Source organism: Eptesicus fuscus, chromosome 15 (assembly GCF_027574615.1).
Source record: "Eptesicus fuscus isolate TK198812 chromosome 15, DD_ASM_mEF_20220401, whole genome shotgun sequence".
Taxonomy (NCBI): domain Eukaryota; kingdom Metazoa; phylum Chordata; class Mammalia; order Chiroptera; family Vespertilionidae; genus Eptesicus; species Eptesicus fuscus.
This window is the reverse complement of record NC_072487.1, coordinates 3369866-3388815: the sequence shown is the minus strand read 5'-3', so window position 1 is coordinate 3388815 and position 18950 is coordinate 3369866. Positions and strand designations below refer to the sequence as shown.

The window sequence follows — 18950 nt, the reverse complement described above, 5'->3', positions numbered from 1 at the left end:
AAAAAAATACATATTTATCTTACTAGATGCAAAAAAAACAAAAAAAAAAAAACCTTGAAAAAAATTCAACAACCATTCCGGACTTTTTTTTTTTTTAATTTGGAAAACTAGGGTTGCAGGAATTTTTCTAACTTGTGCGAGTGTGCATCATAGTAAATACCCTCCTCAAAGGGTGAGTACGGGAGGCCTCCCTCTGTCGCCGGGAGTGGAAAAGTGACCTTCACCAATCAATTATCTGTGTGCCCTAGGTCCTGCCAAAGCCATAAGAACAGGATTAGTATTAGCTAAGCTTATTGTACACACAGGCAAAAGCATGTGCCCAAGAGGAAAGGTGCATGGAGAAGAATATTCATTGTTTTATTAACTGTGAGAAACTGGAAACTACCTACACGTCTAACAACAGGAAACGGTTTGAAAAACTGTTAGCACATCCATATATTTGAATATTAAGCAACTGCCAGAATGGAATGTAGCAGAACTGTAGGTGCTAATTTGAAAGATTTCCAAGTGAAAAGAGCAAGGCACAGAGCAATCCATGTAGAACATTTTGCTTTGTGTAACCGAAAGAAGAAAAAAGATAAAAGGAAGGAAGAAAAAGAAAATATAAATAGCAAACCGTTGAGGAAGATTATTTCTGAAAGGAAGGAAGTTAGACATATTGGGAGCAGAGCTGAGAGGAAACTGTTTGCGACATTTCAGTAAAACCATATAATACTTTTCTGAAATTTAAAACGAAGAGTCCTTCCCATCTGAAGACCAGTTAGTTAACTGTAACAATCACAGCCATAAATGATGAAAGTATGAATCAGGACAAAAGAAAAGGAAAAGAAGAAAGATTTGAAACCCTGTTGATTAAAAACAAGTTAGCCGAAGCCGGTTTGGCTCAGTGGATAGAGCGTCGGCCTGCGGACTGAAAGGTCCTGGGTTCGATTCCGGTCAAGGGCATGTACCTTGGTTGTGGGCACATCCCCAGTAGGAGGTGTGCAGGAGGCAGCTGATTGATGTTTCTCTCTCATCGCTGTTTCTAACTCTCTATCCCTCTCCCTTCCTCTCTGTAACAAATTAATAAAATATATTAAAAAAAAAAAAAAAAACACAAGTTAAGTGGTTGAGCAGATGTGATGGTTTAGGACAGTGGTCGGCAAACCGCGGCTCGCGAACCACATGCGGCTCTTTGGCCCCTTGAGTGTGGCTCTTCCACAAAATACCACGGCCTGGGCGAGTCTATTTTGAAGAAGTGGCGTTAGAAGAAGTTTAAGTTTAAAAACTTTGGCTCTCAAAAGAAATTTCAATCGTTGCACTGTTGATATTTGGCTCTGCTGACTAATGAGTTTGCCGACCACTGGTAGGTACAATGGCTCTGAGTCCTGACTGTGGGAAGCGGGTGAGCGGTGACACCAGGAACTAAGAGATGGTGCAGGGGGAGGTGGTGAGTTCACTTGGAGACGTGCTTCACTTCAGGGCACGTGAAACAGTGGGTGGGTGTGTTGCACAGACAGTAAGGGATACAGATCTGGGCTCAATGTAAGCCGCCGGCCTTTGGCCCATGACACGGGTCCAAGCCCCCACCACCCCTCCTAATTGTCTCCTAATTGCCTCTATTTTCTCTCCTGCCTTTCCAATCTGTTCTCCACACAGAAGATAGACTAACCTTTCCAACAGTCTCCAGTGGCTTCCCACTGCATTTGCTTGGCACTGGCCTCCCTCTTAGGACCGCTAACGCAATTAAGCTTCCCCTAACGCAATACACTCCAGCCAGCCACACTGGACTCTCAGTTCCCAGCCCAAACACACATACTCACGCACTAACACACCTGCACACCTGTTCCACCCATCTTCCTGGATAATTCCCATGCATCATTTGGGGTTCCCTTTCGGCATCTCTGGAGAAGCCATCCCTGACTTCCGCATCCCACCACCAATGTGGTCCCAGTTTTTCTCTCCTCTGCCTCCTCCACTGACACCGGAAGAGCAGGAAGCAGGCCTACGTAATTCACCTTTGTCCCCATCTCCTGGCGCAGGCCTCCTCAATAAACCCAACCAACACTAGTTGAAGTAACTGACCAGCATATTAACAGGAATAAGTTAATGAGTAACGCCTGGAGGGGTAAGACTGTCACAAACAAAGCTGAACCAGGAGTGAGCAGAAGAGCGGGCTGCACACAGCCACCCGAAGCCACCCGGCCCGGCTGCTTCCATCTCTAGGAAGCTGCACTTGCTCTTGCCTCTCTGAGTCACTCTAGCTCAGTGGTCGGCAAACCGTGGCTCGCGAGCCACATGCGGCTCTTTGGCCCCTTGAGTGTGGCTCTTCCACAAAATACCACGTGCGGCGCGCACATACAGTGCGATTGAAACTTCGTGGCCCATGCGCAGAAGTCGGTTTCAGCCTGGGCGAGTCTATTTTGCAGAAGTGGCGTTAGAACACCCAAGGGGCCAAAGAGCCGCATGTGGCTCGCGAGCAGCGGTTTGGCGACCGCTGCTCTAGGTTAACAAATAGAAGCACACATCAAAATCCCCCTTTAAAACCCATGAGAGCAAACCTTAAACCGAGGACCTGCATCTATAAATTATTATTATTACTTACAAATTAGGAAAACAGCTCATGGCTGTTCCTTTCAGCGGTGACACACCCGAATCTAGAAACACCTGTCTCCATCCTGGGGCCTCTGTCCCTGGCTGAGCTCCGGATCCGGCACAGACAGGAGCCAAATGTCCCCCCAGGGGCCGCTCCTACCTGGGTGACAACGTCAGGTGTGGGGCCGCATTCAGGGAGGCGCGGGGGCTGCCACTCCGAACCCCTCAAACCCTCGCCACCCTCGCCACGTGTCTCCTTGTGAGCAGGGGTCATAGTTCATCTGTCTCACGCCCTGGGCCCCTCGTTCAATGTCCACCCAAAGTAAACCTAAACGAATGTTTGAGGAATTTTTAAATGTTTCTCCATCGGGTGCCCACAGTCTGAGATTCCTCCAGGCCAGCTGTTTCCTAGCTGCTATCCCTCGTCTCCATTATTCCAGGGACTCTGAATCTCCAGAGCATTTGGCGTCAACTGGTGGTCACTCTGGATCTGACTTCAAAGGGGGGTGCATACACTTGTGATGGTTCATGTCATGTGTCAGCGTGGCTGGGCCGGGCTTCTGTGAGGATGAGCTAAACCAACAGACTGAGCACAGCAGATTACCCTCCCCAGTGCCGGTGAGCCTGGCCCACTCCGCTGAAGGCCTGAATAGAACAATAAGGCTGACCTTCCCCCAAGGACAAGAGTTCTCCCCACCTAATGGTCTTCCAGCTGAGATAAGGCCTTTCCCTGCCTCCAGACTCAAACGGAAACAGGGGCTCCTCCTGGGTCTGGAGCCTGCAGACCCTGAGGCTTGGCCGCCTCCATAACCATGGGAGCAATCCTTCAGAGCAAATCTCTTCTACACAGACACACCTGCTATGGCTCTCTTCCTCTGGAGAACCCGGATAGCACACTGCTGTTAAAGTAACGTGGGAGGACAGCCACTTCCGAAAGGATGGCCTTGTTGCTAGAGGGGCGCCTGGGCCGGGAGGGAGGGGGGCCCAGTGGAGACTGAGCAGGTGAGGCTCCCACCCTGTCACCTCCGGCTGCCCAGTGTCATCACCTCTGACGCAGGGTGCTCCGCCTCCTCCCAGCACGCCCGGGACTCCGAGCTGCAGGGGCCTGGGAGCCCACAGCGCTGCGCGTGCGCTGCCATATTTGGAACTGCTATTAAGCCCAATCTGCACCATATTCATCAAAAACTTGAGTTCTGTCCGGGCACTGAGTCAGGAGGCCCCATGAGCCCTGCACAATTTGGGGAGGCAGGGGTGCAGAAGGGGTGCTGATGGCCATAAACCACCCCCTGTTGAAGCTGGGTGCAGGGTGCCTGCAGGCTCTTTGGTGTTGATATGTTTTGTATGTTGCATGTATGTTTGAAAAATCTCCACAGCAAATGTTTACATTTTATAAAGGAAGGTTTACTAAAGAACCAGCGGGTGACATCGCAAGCATGCCGGACTGCAAAGCAAGAGAAGGTGGACAGGCAGTGTCTGGGGTATGAGTCAGGGGACTGGGTCCATCCTGGCATGGGTCCCAGCCTCCCAAGGCTGTTCCTCTCGCCATTCCCGCCTCACAGGGAGGATTCAGTGCTGGGGGCGATGCCTGTTCAACCCCCCCCCTCCCCCAGGACCCGGGGCAGGCTCCTTTCCCGCGGACAGGCTGTGGGGACAGACTGAGCAGCAGCTTTCTGCTGGGGAAGCTCAGAGGGTCCACGCTGAGACCCAGGGCAGGGAGACGAGAGGGGAAGTGCCGAGCTCTACAGGGTAAAGGCTCTTCAGGACCCAAATGGCACGGCCAGCGGACCAAGGTGCACGCACCGTCCTCCTGCCGGAGGGGACCTGCCCCTGAGGGCCGGCTCCTCACTCAAAGCGCGGAGAGCAGCCCTGCTTTCGCTGCTTTAGCCCAGCAGGTGAGCACGGCGATCGCTCTGCAGGGGAGGGCGGGGCCTGGGTTACGTGCTATTTCCGCTGGGCACCAGGTTAGGGGCAGTTCTTCAACAGACAAGAACCGGGCCATGATTCTCACAGGTTTTGTTTCATATTTGCAAAACAAAAAGCAATCATATTCAACACATCATCCATAGTCCAGACTGCCAAACCATTAGCGTGAATGGGATTTGATGCAGCGGGGTTTGAATGAAACTGTAGTCGGGAGCCGGAAGTGAGGAAAGGCTCCTTTGAGGGCGTTCACTGAGGGAAACCGCACATTCAGGTGACACTCCAGGCAGGCTCCAGATCTGAGGTGGGCAGCGTGCAAACAGCGAGCTCTGACATTTTCTCAGAAAGCCTTGGCATGGAGGGTTTCAGTTATTCCATCCTGCCAACGCGCCGGGGACCCAAGGACAAGGTGCGGCCCAGCTCCACCCCTCAGCTCTCCCTTCTCCCGGCTCCCAGGTTCCTAGTTTCCTGCAGGAGCCTGGAATCATGGCCAGAGCCCCAGGACACCGCTGCACGGTGTGGGCCGGCAGACTAGCTGTGCAGCCGCAGGCCAGGCTGAGCCAGATCCCAGGACCAAGACTCCACAGATGCACGAGCTACCTCCACACTATAAACAGTCATCAGCAAACCGCCTGGGCAAGTGAGCTGAGAGAAAATGCCAGAAGGAAGCTCCCACCCGTCCCCTGGGTCCTCATCTCTGAAGGAGAAATCGCAGAGCTTGCCCCTCCTCCTCGAAGCACTGCCCGGGGCCGCGGAGGTCGGTGCAGGGGTGTTTGAGCAGGTCCTGCTACCAGGTTTTCCATTCCCGGGGGCTGCTTACGTGATCTTTATCAGCCCTTCCCCAAACACAGGGCACATGCTCAAAGACGACACAGACGGGAGAGGAGCAGGAGGTCACTTTAGGAGGATTAGCGTTCCATCAGCAGCTTATCTTTCAGAACTGTTTTCTCTTAAGCTTGAATATAAAAGAAATGGATGATATAATCAGGTATTTTAATATGGCATTTGTGATTTTCTAACAAGAAAGAAAATAGTACCCAGCCGGTGTGGCTCAGTGGTTGAGAGTCGACCTATGAACCAGGAGATCATGGTTCGATTCCCAGTCAGGGCAGATGCCCAGGTTAAGGGCTCCATCCTTAGCGTGGGCCATGCAGGAGGCAGCTGATCAATGGTTCTCATCATTGATGTTTCTATCTCCCTCTCCCTCTTCCTTCCTCTCTGAAATTAATAAAAATATTTTTTTTTAAAAAAAGCAAGAAAATAGTAACAGTGCAATCATCACAAGTTGTTCATGTGTGTGGTGTGGAAGGAGTGTATGTGGGGGGAGTGTAGGGTTGTAGGGAGCATGGTGTGTGTGTATGTGTATGGTCTGTGGCATATATGGGGTGTGTATGGTGTATGTGTGTGTTATGGGTATGTGATATATGTATGTGTGTATATTTGTGTGATATGTGTGCTATGTATAAGGGGTGGTGTGTGTATGTTATAGTGTGTGACATGTATGGTATGTATGGTGTATGTGTGTGTTGTGGGCATGTGATGTGTGTATGTGTGTATGTTTGTGTTGTGTGGTATATATGTGCTGTGTTTGTATAGTGTGGTGTGTGTGTGATATTTCCAGATCAAATTAATAATTCTGTCTATTAATCTCAAAGGAATATTTTAAACTGTTTTTCAAACCATTTGGACAATATTTACATGTAAGCCATCTATATTATGAGAGTTTTCAATAATTTTAAGAAAAAAATCAACTCTTAAAATTCTACTTTACATCAAGGAATACTTTTTAAATCTAGAATTAAAATAAATTTTAATCAATCCCACCATAACACTATATCCAGGCTGTCTTGAAATAATTTGCTGATGACTGTTTATAGTGTGGCCTCTGCTCACGGTTACGGAAGGAATGTGGTGCTAAGAAAAAGGAGATTTAAGATACTTTTCTAGACACGGAGGCAAGTGTCTATAAAAATACAAACTAAGAATAAATACATTTTAGAGTAAGTGCAGCTTATAAAGACCATCTACAGAGAGCAATAGAACATTTATAAATAAGTGAGTAATTTATACCACCCTAATATCATCAGATTCACAAATGAAAAAAAAACAAAATAATTTTTAAAGAGTTCTTGTAAGAGCAAGGCCATCTTTCCGAAAGAAGAGCAATCGGCACACCAGGAACGAGTGCAGTGGCTCTCTGATTGGTGAACTCCCTGGAAGCAGCCTGGCTGGGCTGTCAGTGGACGGCACGCTGCAGGCCGTGGCCGGCGCACTCCCACTCTCACCCGCTGATGCACCAGCGGCACCTTTCACCGCCTCCGATTCCTGCCGTGAGCACTCCCGTCGGTCTCAGTCTGGTCACTTCTTACCCTGTTTTGCGTCTGTGGTGTGATGTGATATAAGGAGAAGCCCTTCTTTTGGGGACCCCCGGAACTGAGGGCTCACCCTGTGCCGCCGGCAGTGTTGCCTCCCATCAGGCAGGGTCAAGGCTGAACCTCAAGGCCATGCCGGTCTTCAGACAGCTTTTACCTCTGCCAGCGGCCATCCTTAAGAACGGACCCCCAGCTGCTCACGTCTCTCGCCTTCCTGAACCGCTAGCTCTCTGGGCCTGTGGGTGTGCATGTGTGGTGTGCATGTGGTGTGAGTGTGGCGCCCCTGAGTATTGCCTTGAAACCTGCTAAAGACCAGCCGCAGCCCCATGGGCCCTTGGGGTCCTAGCCAGCTTGGATTCTTGGGCAATAGAATTGGAAGGTGAGCAGCAGCATGATCAATACTTTGTATTTCTATCAGCTTTCTGGTACAAATTTAGAGTAGTTCCCAAAGGGAATTGTAATGAAAACATTCATTCTTCTTTGTGGCTGGATTTTCCTTTCCTGTCTGTCACGGCCGTGTTTTCTTGTGCTTTCTTTCCCTTCCATGTCACCAAAAGAAAAAGCCAGTGTCAGGTGCGGTGGGTGGCTGGGGGTGGGGGTACAAAGGTACAAACCTGGGGGTTGTGTGTGTCCAACCTTCCTCGTTTGCGTGACAATCGGCCACAGACTCAAGTGATGGCATGAAGGGCAGCAACGCGCTCTGAGCTTTGAATCCTACTGCTGCTCAGGAGCCTCGTCCACTAAACCTGTACAGCCTCTCTACCTGAAATACACCCTGCTCTTCAAACAGGTGATCCAAGCCTTCCAGCCCTCCGTGTTTTACAGTTCCTACGTTCATGTAACTGAATTAAGTTGAAATATTTTGGAATACTAAATCTGTGTTTAATATCCTAAAATTGTAGGCAGGTATTTCTATGAGTGAGAAGTATGCTTATACAGCACATGAATTTTCCAGGAAACTGAAAATCATTTGGGGGTTTTGCTCAATTGAGAAATAAATTTAAATCAAGAATAATAGCCCTGGCTGGTTTGGCTCAGTGGATAGAGCCGTCGTCCTTCCGACTTAAGGGTCCCGGGTTCCATTCTGGTCAAGGGCACATGCCTGGGTTGCGGGCTTGATCCCCAGTAAGGGGCATGCAGTGCAGGAGGCACCAATCAATGATTCTCTATCATCATTGATGTTTCTATCTCTCTCCCTCTCCCTTCCTCTCTGAAATCAATGAAAATATATATTTTTAAAAATAATAATAATAATAAGTTCTTTCCCAAACCCTAAGCCTTTAGATTTTACAACTGATGTGCAGTGATGTTGAAAGATGGCCCCTTTCTATCTACCAGAGATCTTTACAAGCAAGGATGCCAATAAAACTATTCACAAACCAGCAAGAGGACTAAATGAAGGCGCTTTCTTTTTCAGTTTTGTAATTTTTTTCAAGAAAATATGTTCCTGGTTTTACTAACAGACTCAACATGGGTGATGTGGAAATGTGCGCCGACAGAGGGCCACGGGATCACATGAATCAGGCATGTGCGTGTTTGGCCTTTGCTGTGGGATTTCAAAGCTCTCCAGGGCAACCTGAGCCTATCTCCCCATGACGCCACTGTTCACCGCTGAGGACGGACCAGGCAAAGACACACGCACCGTCCAGCCACGCAGTGCAGCCAGGTCACTCAACCCTTTCGCTGAGGCAGGACAAGGCAGACCCAGCTCCCCACCTATTTCAGTGCCAGCTGCTGGGGTGTCGCACCCTACAGCCACAGAATGGACCGGCAGGCACTCGTCACTCCTCAGCCACAGCTGACCTTTACAACTGGATGTCTGCCTTCGTCTGTTTGTGTGTTTGCCTTCACTCTTCATACAGCAAGAGCAAAGCACTCGGCCAAGATGAATGATTTTTTTTAATGATTTCTTTTTAAAGGCAAAAGTTTGAGAATTTTTCCTCCCCTTGAAAACTACCCTCTCCATTCAACATGACAGGTATAGAAAGCTTCGCCTGGTTGATTTTTCTATTTTAACTGTAGCCTTTTTTTTTTTTTAGATAGCAATTCCACTAATATACTGGAAGTAAAATATCCCAGGTATCACTGCTTCAACTCAAAGTTGTCGGGTACTTTGTTTGGTTTTGTTTTTTGTTTGGTTTGGTTTGGTTTGGTTATATATTTTAAAGAAGAACTACAAGAAAAATCTTTTCTCCTATAACAAATTCAACCAGATGTGCATATTTTATGCTGATCTCCGTGCCTTTTGTAAATATATTAACCAATTTGCAGAGCTACTAGTCAGATGAAGAGAAATTAAAAAGCAGCTTTTGAGGCCCATTTTTAACACTGATGATCACATTCCTTTTCAGTGCTTTTTAGGTAGTTAAAGATAATCCACAAAAGTAACTGTTTCTTTTAATATTTTGGTTCCAAAATTACCAAGATACAACATTTTACTTGCAGTTGTGATTTGTTGAATTTTTAAACTAGATCTGCTGCCAGTACCCACAAGAGGAGGCAGCCGGCAGGTTTCTCAGTGGGCAGCACCGTGGGGAGAGATCTGTCTCATTTCTTTTTAAATAAAAAGTCGTGCCTTGGGGTGACCAGGCTGAAATAATGCACCCCTGCCCCACCCCGAGGCCTGGAGATCTGCCGGGGCGGGGACAGCCCTTTGCAAGAGTGGGGCAGGCCAGGTGGTCTGTGCAGGGTACTTGTTACTTAAACATCACAAAATACTTGCATAAGGGAGGGGTTCTATAGACCACATAGGACACAGTTTTATAATTCTTTGTGTTGGAGGGAAAATCTCCTTTCCAGATGCTGCAGCTCAGCCCCCTCGTTTGTTTAACTGGAAGGCTGGTGGGGGGTGGGGGTGGGGGCGGGGGGTGGCAGTCCCAAATTTCCCTTCTGCTGCTGTAAACCAAAACCTTTCGGTATAATGGAAGGCCGACACCAAAGAAAACCTTGCTGGGTGAGAAAGTGCAGCCTGTCTTATATAAAGCGAGACAGCATTCGCCTGCGCCACGAGGGGCTGGAAATGCTGGCCGCGGAACGAAACCAGCCCCCTGCTGCCTGGGCGAGCACAGCAGAGGCCATGCCACCCACAGGCTCATCCCGGGCTGCCCAGTTCTCCCCAGGGTGCTCACCGCGTCCTAGGTAGGCCTGGCGCACAGTTCCCAGGCACAGGGCCCACGCCAGAGGGGCACTGGCCGGACACTTGGCAAAGCGAGGTGGTGAAGCCATGCCAGAGAAGTGCGGCCAAGGGAAACCAGGGCAGAGTGAAGTCACCGTTTCTAAACCTTCTCCCAACGGACTCGCAGCGGGCGCGTTTGTGGTGCCCGTGCCCGCTGCCAGGAGAGCTGGCTGCGAAGGAGTGCGCACCTCCCGGCCTGCAAGGCGACCCACCCGGAGCGGACGCGCCCGCGCCCGAGCTTCCCCACCCGGCGGCCCGCGCCCGCACCCACCTTGACGACGTACGTGACTCCGGCCCCGAGCACCTGGTCGCTGGCGGCGGGCGCGCGGGGCGGCGGCTCATCCCCGGGCCGACCCTTCCTGGCGGCGCGCATGGCCGGGGCGCGGGGGCCGGGGGGCGCGCTGCCGTCCGGGGCGGCCAGGCTGGGCGCGCTGCAGCTGCCCGAGAGCCGGGCGCCCGCCCGCTCCCTGGCCGCCGACAGGCCGCGGAGGCCCGAGCTGGCGAGTTTCAGGTGGGACACCTTGTGGAGCAGGTGACCCAGGCTGCCGGAGCCATCGTCCGGCGCCCTGCGCAGCGCGTCTCCGGACACCAGGTAGGGGGCCGCCGCCGCGGGGGCCGCGCGCGCCGCCGAGACCTTGCTGCCGCCGCTCACCGACAGGTTGTGCAGAAGGTCATCGACCGATGTCACCGAGTCATTCCTGAAGCGGTTGTATTTGGTGCGTGGAAGCATGCCCCTCCGTGGGCTCGCCGCATTCGCCCGGGCGCTGCAGGTGCGGGCGCGGGCGCGGGATGCCGCGCATAGCAGGCGTGCCGCGGTCCCCAGAGCAGACTCGGCGGCCCAGACGGCGGCGGGGTCCGGGGTGCGGGCGGGGGCGCCGGCCTCCCACCGCTAACGCCCCGAGCCGCCGCGGCCGCGCAGCCCGGACCCGGGACCCGGCTGCCGAGGGCGGCGCGCTCGCTTTGCAAAAGTCATAGTTTCCTCTGCTGAGCGCCCAGCTGCTGCTCGGGCTGCTCCCAGCAAAAGCGTGACTCACTGTGAGCGGAGACCCTGCTCAACAAAGGCTCGGTGAGCGCTGCAAATCACTTCCTGCGGGGAAAGAGAGAGAGAAGAACAAGAAAACCACGTACACCCACCAGCACGCCAGAGCCAATCAGTTCTCACATCTCCTTTCTCTACCTTCCCAGATCTTTCTTTCCAACCTTTGATTTTTCACCTCCCCATCCTCCCCACGCAGCTTTCGCACCAGAGGTAACCCAGTCTCCTCAGATGAGCAGAGGAACTTTCTGAAGCCCAGGCCTCTATGCCAGGGCTCTCTCCCCTCAGCCCTTCTGGGTGAGCCTGCAAGATTCTGACAGGGATGCGTTAAAATGTGACGAAGGCTTTTTAAGAATAAGCTCTCCAGCGGATCCTCATGAATTCTGATTTGGAAAGCAAGCAGGAATTGTTAAATAGCAAAATAAAAAATAAAAGAGAGAGAAATACTCACTCCCAAGTGAACATAAAATACCAATTTTCTGGGTTTTTCTTTTCAAATCAACAATGCAGCCATGACAAGTGTCTTTGTGGCAATGCAATTCCTCCAAAAAGAGAATCTGCATGTGAGCTTGTGCGCAGAGCGGTGAGGACCCCTCCCCTGCTGGTGTGGGGCAGTCTTCCGCCGGGCTAAGTCCCAAACCTACTGCCCGAGAAAAGACCGTGCCCCCCTGTGAAGGCAACAGGCTCCAGAGACCCACTCCAAAGGGCTGTTCTCGAGGCTTTATTCCAGCTGCGTGTGCTCAAATACATCTCAGTGTCCCTCAGCTGGGCTCGCAGCCCTACAGTAAGGGGGGTGGGGTGGGGTGGGGTGGAGGGAGTGCATGCAGCTGCTCCCACCCACTACACATCAAATCCACCGGAAAATGCCCTCCTTTTGGGAGTCAGACCCGGGCTGCAGGAAAACTGCACAGGCCTCCTTCCTCGCAGGGGAGCAGGGGATGGGCAGCCCGAAGAGCTGCGGGGCTCACACCCTCCACTGCTGTCCCCATGGCTCCGCCCTCCTCCCCATGCATGAAGCCCGCCCGGCACATGCTGCCCAGCACCATGACCCGCGCCTGCCCAGGTTCCCAGCTGCCTCTGCGCAAGCACAGGAATTTACCTCTCACACACTATCAGGTCACCCTGAGTCTTCTCACACCCACTAGACATGGGACACAGGACGCACCAAGGCTGAAGAGCTCTGTGGAGCAGCTATAACTGGTGCCACCCAGGGTGGGCCGCCGCTGGGCGCAGGAGCACAGGGGAGCAGCGGCTACCAACCCAGGCGCAGGCCCAGGAGGATGGCGCAGCTCTCATCTTTTCCCTTCCTCTTGCTTGCATAGCAACAGCAAATGCACACCCCATAGATGACTGGGAAGGTTATCAAAGTCCCCCCAAAATCTAAAGCGGAAATGCCCTATCATTCCCAAACCCTGATCTTTAGACAAAAACAGCAAAATGTGAATGAAATGCTGTTTGTGTGAATGAAAGGGCTAGCGAAGGAGCCAGCATTTCTGTGAATGAAGCCGGGCCTTGCAGCCAGTGCCAGGCAATCCCTGGCTCCAGGGGCCTCAGCCAATGAGCAGCCGCCGCGATGACTCATTCAACAAAGGCTTGCTCAATAGTGGAAGGTTCCATTTCAATCAAAGGCGGGATCTTTCATCCAAAGGCAGTGTGGGGAGGGAAAAAAGAAAAAGAAAGCTAGCCTGGTCACAAAGATGCAGGGAGGAAGTGCCCACCGCCTCCGTCACACAGAGAGGAAAAACTCGTTTTTCAAGGAAAATAAAACACCGCTGGGGGTCGGTAGCTGTGACCAGGACTGCCCTCTTGGAGGTGAGCTGTGCCCCCAGACTTCCATTCAGCCATTCATTTACATCGCGGAGCAGCCATGAATGTGCCATCCAGTTCAGCATTTATTATGAATGCACAGTGCGGGCACATTCAGAACCTCGGCGCCTCGCCTGGATCCTTTTTGTGAAAGGAATATAGAACACGCCTGCACGTCAAGCCTCCAAGAAGAAAGAAATCCAAAGCTAGACATTAACCCTTCAGCCAACCGGAGACCTTTCTTTTATTGTGGTGAGGCAAACGGAAGGAGTTGGCCATTTTTTAAATATAAATAGCAATATAAATGTACTAAATGTAAAAAGGTCTATCATCAAAAAAGGGTGATTAATAGTCCAACAGCACAATTGCACAGTGAAACCTCACTTCTCAGGAAGAAACCCCAAAGGCAGCTCAGCACCAAAATAGTAGCCGCCGGCCCATCCCAGCCCAGCCTGGAGCCCGCCCCCTCCCTCCAGGGACAGCCCTGTGGGCCTCCCTGGGGTGTGCCTGCTAGTTTTAGACACCATCCCCAAAGCCTGGCTAGCTGCTTTATCAGCCTGAGACAGTGCAGAGATGGAGGATAGGTGAAAATGTCATAGGCTGGCAACACAAAGAAAACAGAAAAAGGAAACCATTACTAAGGCAGCCTTGAGGCTCAAGAAAGCCAGGCATTTACATAGCCTTTCCAGATGGTTGCAGTTTCTCTTTTTAAATCTATTAATTTAAAAGTGTATCAGTGCCTGCCCGGTGTTGTTCAGTGGTTGAGTGTCACGGTTTGATTCCCAGTCAGGGCACATGCCCGGGTTTTGGGCTTGATCCCCAGTGTGGGGTGTGCAGGAGGCAGCCCATCAATAATTCTCATCATTAATGTTTCTCTCCCTTTTCCTCTCTGATATCAATAATAAAATTTTTTTCAAAAACATTTAAAAAGTATATTGGTTTTTTATTTCTACCTTAACCACCCAGTTAGTGTTTAAAATGACACAACTGTATTACCTCCCAGTGCTTTAGGTCAGAGGCCCAACATGGGTCCCCCAGGATAGCTCAAGGGTAGGTAGGGCTGCTTTCCTTCTGGAGGCCCTGGGGGGAATCCCGAGCCTGGCCTTTCCCGAGGCCGCCCATGCTTGCCTGATGCTGGATCATGAGCTGGGCCCTGGGGAAGGTGCTTTGCCCCCAGAGGGTTTCATTCTAGCAAGACAGGCAGAAAGTCTCAAATTATCATCATAATATAGTACAATGCTATGGGGACGTTTTAGTGTGTGAGACACAAACACTGCCCAGCGGGGAGTGTGCTGAGCTTGGCCTAAGGATGTCGGGGTGACTGCAGTGGAGTTTTGAGGAATTGCTAGGGTCTCCCTGGAAGAGGAGGGGAAATACAGGCAGCCAGAGGGAAGGTGAGGGGTGAGTCTGAATGCCTCTGAGAGCTGGGCGCTGTCACGATGATGTGTGTGCTGAGGAGCAGTCAGGGCCAGAGGTTGAAATTTGAAGGCCGTTGGTGTGCAGGTGAAGTTGAGCTCTTCGGTGACTAGTGTAAACTTAGGAAGGAAGGTCAACAAGAAGGAATTTGAGGAAACACCAAACTTCCCAGATGGGAGCTCAGGAAACATGGTTAGGATTGGGAGAATACATATGGAAACTAGTTTGGTGGATGCCATGTTTTCAATCTGCTCGTGCTGCCATAACAAAAACACCACCGGCTGGGGCAGCTTTAGCAGTATTTATTTCTCACAGTTCAGGAGGCTAGAAGGTCATGATCAAGGTTAGGCTGCTGTGAACCCACTTGCTGGTCCTCAGACGCTGTCTTCAACCTTGTTCTCACATTGCAGAGGCTGAGGAAGATCTCTGGGTTCTCTTTGCTTAGGCTCTGATTCCACCCTCATGACTACTCACCTCCCAAAGGCCCATCTCCAAATGGGCTGGGTTTCAGCATATGAATTTCACAGGGACACAAACACGGGTTTCAAGAGAAAATCAGGGATGGTTAGCAAGAGCAGCAGGGGCCATTGTAACTCTCTGTTTGAGCACTCCCAGGTGCCACGCAATGCCATCTCCTTTAGATCCCATGACCTATGAGTTACAGTTTACATCCCACTCTGCACAGGGGGAAACTGAGGATCAGAAGGTTGACAAAACATGCCAGGACCATCCAATATCAGGTGCTGGCCAGGCCACGTGACTCACACCCTCACCCATTCAGAGAGCTTGAGGAAGTGCACGCTGAGAATCACTGCTGGATGTGGTGATCACCCATCATTGGGCACTTCGCACGGATAATAAAGAGGTCACAGGATGGTGCCAACTGAACAAAAAAACAAGTAAATGAATTAAAAAAATCATACTTTTTAGAAGACTGAATGAAACAAAAGGGAAGACAGAGGGCAATAGCTGGAAGTGCAGCAGAATATAGAGCAGGTGTCGGAAGTTAGGGGTGTGTTTAGAGCAAGGGAGTAGAACAACGTGGGAGAAATGGGGACGCAGGAAGGAGGGAGTGAGGGTCAAGTACTGGTGGAGCTCTGCCCTAGAGCCATGTTGGGGAGAGAGAAGAATTGAGGAGCAGATCATTTGGGGTTGAGTAGGAAACAGGTAGTTCTAAGGAAGAGACCTTAATGAGATGGAGTTAAGGAAGTCTGAAGGACAGTAACACACCATGCATTCCTAAGAACCACTGACCGTTCCACACTTAGGGCTGAAAGAACAGGCAGGCAGTTGAATCTCTGAAGCTGTGGAATTCCAGCTGGAATTTTAGGGGAGAGGGCCTACCCCGGGGAGCTATAGTTTTGGAGAAATAAAGTTAGACTGAGGTGGAGGCAATGATGAAGAGGGAACAAGGAAGAAATACTCAGTCTCTCTCTGTCCCCACTCCCAGGCCTCTGTTGGTGCCTCCCATTATCCAACCCCACTGGAAGCCAGAGGTCCAAGATTCTATGATGAGGAGCAAGGGAGCAGCCTCCCAGGCACACCTCAGGCTAGGCAGGCCCAGGGTGGGGGCGGGGGGGGAGGGAGGGAAGGGGGCAAGGGTGTTAGACCAAGGTTGCGATAGTGAGTGTGCCTGATTTTCTCTGTAAAATAAGAGCAAAGGCTGTACTTAAAAAGTGAGAGGTGTGTATGAAAGGAAGGAACTCAGTTGAAGGTGTACATTTAGAATGACTGCCGAGGGGAACAGAGAATACTGCTGACAAGGAAGAGTGAAAGCATCGCTGCAGAGTGTTGTGAAGGCACTCTGTGATTCCCTCTAAAAGTGCCCATCTGCCTATGTATTTGCTTGAAGGAAGCAAATTGTTAGGTGGAAGGCTCATCCAAGGATGCCAACAGGAGAGAGAGGGAGAAGAGAAGGCAGGCTAACAGGAGTGGGTAGAGGAAGGACAGAGATGGAAGTGGCCCCTGAAGAAAGATCAAAAGAGACACTGTGGTCTTGAGGTCCTAGGGAGATGGCAGCCGGAATCCTCAAGGATGCACATCTGAGGGAAGTGGAGAGAGCAGCTGGTCCCTGGTGGTGCCACAGACGCACAGAAGGCTGGGAAAGATTGGGGTCATCCTGGGAGGAGGTTGGGAATGAAAGGGAGCTCATTTTGCAAGACAATGTGGGAAGTGGTAGGATGGCTGAGCACTGGGGGAAGAGAGAATGAGAGCACAGGAGGTTTGGAAGGAAGAAACATGAGCCGCTCAGAGAACATCTGATGGGGAGGGAGGAGTTGGGGCCAGACCTAGGGAGGGTCCCAAGACCAGGGTGGCAGATTTTCTTCTGCAGAGACCCCCAGATGTTTATCGCCCACCCTCCATCCCCGAGTGTAGAAAGTCTGAGGTATAAGAAGACTGTAACAGGACACCCAGTGGTGGGAAACCTGGGGACTGAAACCTGCATGGCCCACCGCTTCAGCACCAAGGACAGCTCCTGGTGACTGGCCCAGGTTCCAGTCCTCAGAGGCCAGCGTCAAGAAAAGCGCCTCTCCACAGGGCTGTATTTCTAAGACTCAAATGTTGTCACTCCATCCAGGCAACTCAGCTTCCCATGCCCACGTGGGCAATGGGGTGGGCCCACTCATTCTTGGTAGTTCCTTGGCAGGCAAGGCCTGTGCTGAGCCCTTCCTGTGGGCCAAGCCAATCCTCAGGACCCTACCCTGCAGGTCCTATATTCATGGCACTTTACAGATCAGCACACTGGGCTGTGAGAGGCTTCGTGCCTTTCCAAGGTGACCCAACTAGCAGGTGGCAGAGCAAGGACACCCCACAGCCAGCCTGACCCCAGAACCCCACCAAAACCAGCCACACAAAGGGGAACCGGATTCCAGCCCTGCCTCTCAGAACACAAATACCGCCACCGCTTCACACCGTTGCCATGACTGCCAGAGGCAGGCTCAGCACAGGGAAGACTCACAGCGCATCAGCAGTTGCACACACGTAAAGGGGACAAAGTGACCGCGGGGGCAGCCATTGGCTTGTTGGCCTTAGTGGGAAAGGGGTGCGGGGGTGGACTTCAGTCCACTCTGACAACAGACACCCTGGAAAGCAGAGTACTAGGAAAACAGTTCCCCTTTCAAAAGGAGACTTCCCAAGGACAAACCTCGGAAAAGGGTGGAGAACCACAAGGATTTACACTCTAAGAACTTACATGGGAAGCTATGCACACTGAAATAGTTACTCAGTTAAAGTGTGTAAGAACCTTATTTCCTTTGTAAAATACATTACTGTTTTTCCTGAAGAACTAACTCATTTAGAAAACGTTAGTGGATTCTGCATTCCTGTCAATTCCTTGACCATACGTGTGTCTAGTGTTATGTAGGAACAATTTTATTTTCTTCATTTTCCTCTAAAGGACCTATTTTTAGACATTTAATTTTATAAGATAATCTCCACAAATATGTTTCATGGCTGAGTAATATTCCATGAAGTCGAGAAAATATAATTTCCTTAGGTGAATCTACTGAGACAGAAAGCATACCAGCAGATACCTGGGGCTGGGGCCGGGGCCGGGCAGCGGTGGGGGGATCAGGATTGACTGTAGAAGGGGACAAGGGAACTTTCTGCAGCGATGGGAATATTTCAGAACTAGATCGTGGTGATGATTATATAATCCTGTACATTTACTAAAAATTATTAAATTGTAAAAATTATATACTAGAACTATTAATTATTAAAAGGGAGAATTTTATGCTATGTAAATTATGCCAGAAAAATGTGTTTTAAGAAAAGTATTTGGAAATGGTCTTTTATAAAAACTAGAACTAAGGCTTCATCTGTGTAGAACCACTTCCGTTCCAATTCTGCGGTGATGCCACAGGCGAGGCCCGAAACTCATTTGTTCCTCAGACAAGATGTTGGGAAGTCAGCGGCACTGCACCGCGCTTACAGCAGGCTGTTTGGGGTGCGAGGGGGTAAGATGGGAGGGAAATATCTAGTAAAATAAAGGATCTTCCATTTTAGCAAAGAGAGAATTACTGCCAACTCTAAAAATGGAGTGTATGCGTTGAGTTCTCTCTAAAGGACTTCTACCTATGACATTAAATTTTGCAGTAAAAGAACTTCTCTAAGGGTGCTTTTCAACATTAAAAGTTAGTCAAGGGTCGTGTTACTGAGAGCCTCCGAACGTAATGGTATTCATTCATCATAGAATGATGGGGAGAAGGGACAGTAGAATCAGCTGCAAAACTGGCGTCTGAGTTTGTTTCTCAGTTGTACTTTGAATTACTTTTATAATTTAAAAAGACGGGGAAATTCCATCAACTCCCTGAAAAACAGCGGAGCCGGTTATATGGCTAATTCAGTGGTCGGCAAACCGCGGCTTTCGAGCCACATGCGGCTCTTTGGCCCCTTGAGTGTGGCTCTTTCACAAAATACCACGGCCTGGGCGAGTCTATTTTGAAGAAGTGGTGTTAGGAGAAGTTTAAGTTTAAAAAATTTGGCTCTCTAAAGAAATGTCAATCGTTGTACTGTTGATATTTGGCTCTGTTGACTAATGAGTTTGCTGACCACTGGGCTAATTTAATCGGGATTGAAGAATTTTATTCAGACTCTACACTCAATTCTTTTTTTTTTTTTTTTTAATTGATTTCGGAGAGGAAGGGAGAGG

At 50.4% G+C, this 18950-nt stretch overlaps 1 protein-coding gene across 1 annotated transcript in view; it reads right to left on the bottom strand.

The window, feature by feature from the left end:
* The window catches only part of SHC3 (SHC adaptor protein 3), a 149096-nt gene extending 138325 nt beyond the window's left edge, over positions 1–10771 (bottom strand). The window contains exon 1 of the mRNA XM_028129821.2: positions 10313–10771. Coding sequence (XP_027985622.2) covers positions 10313–10771 — 459 coding nt within the window. The remainder of the gene's footprint in view (positions 1–10312) is intronic.
* Positions 10772–18950: the final 8179 nt, after the last annotated feature.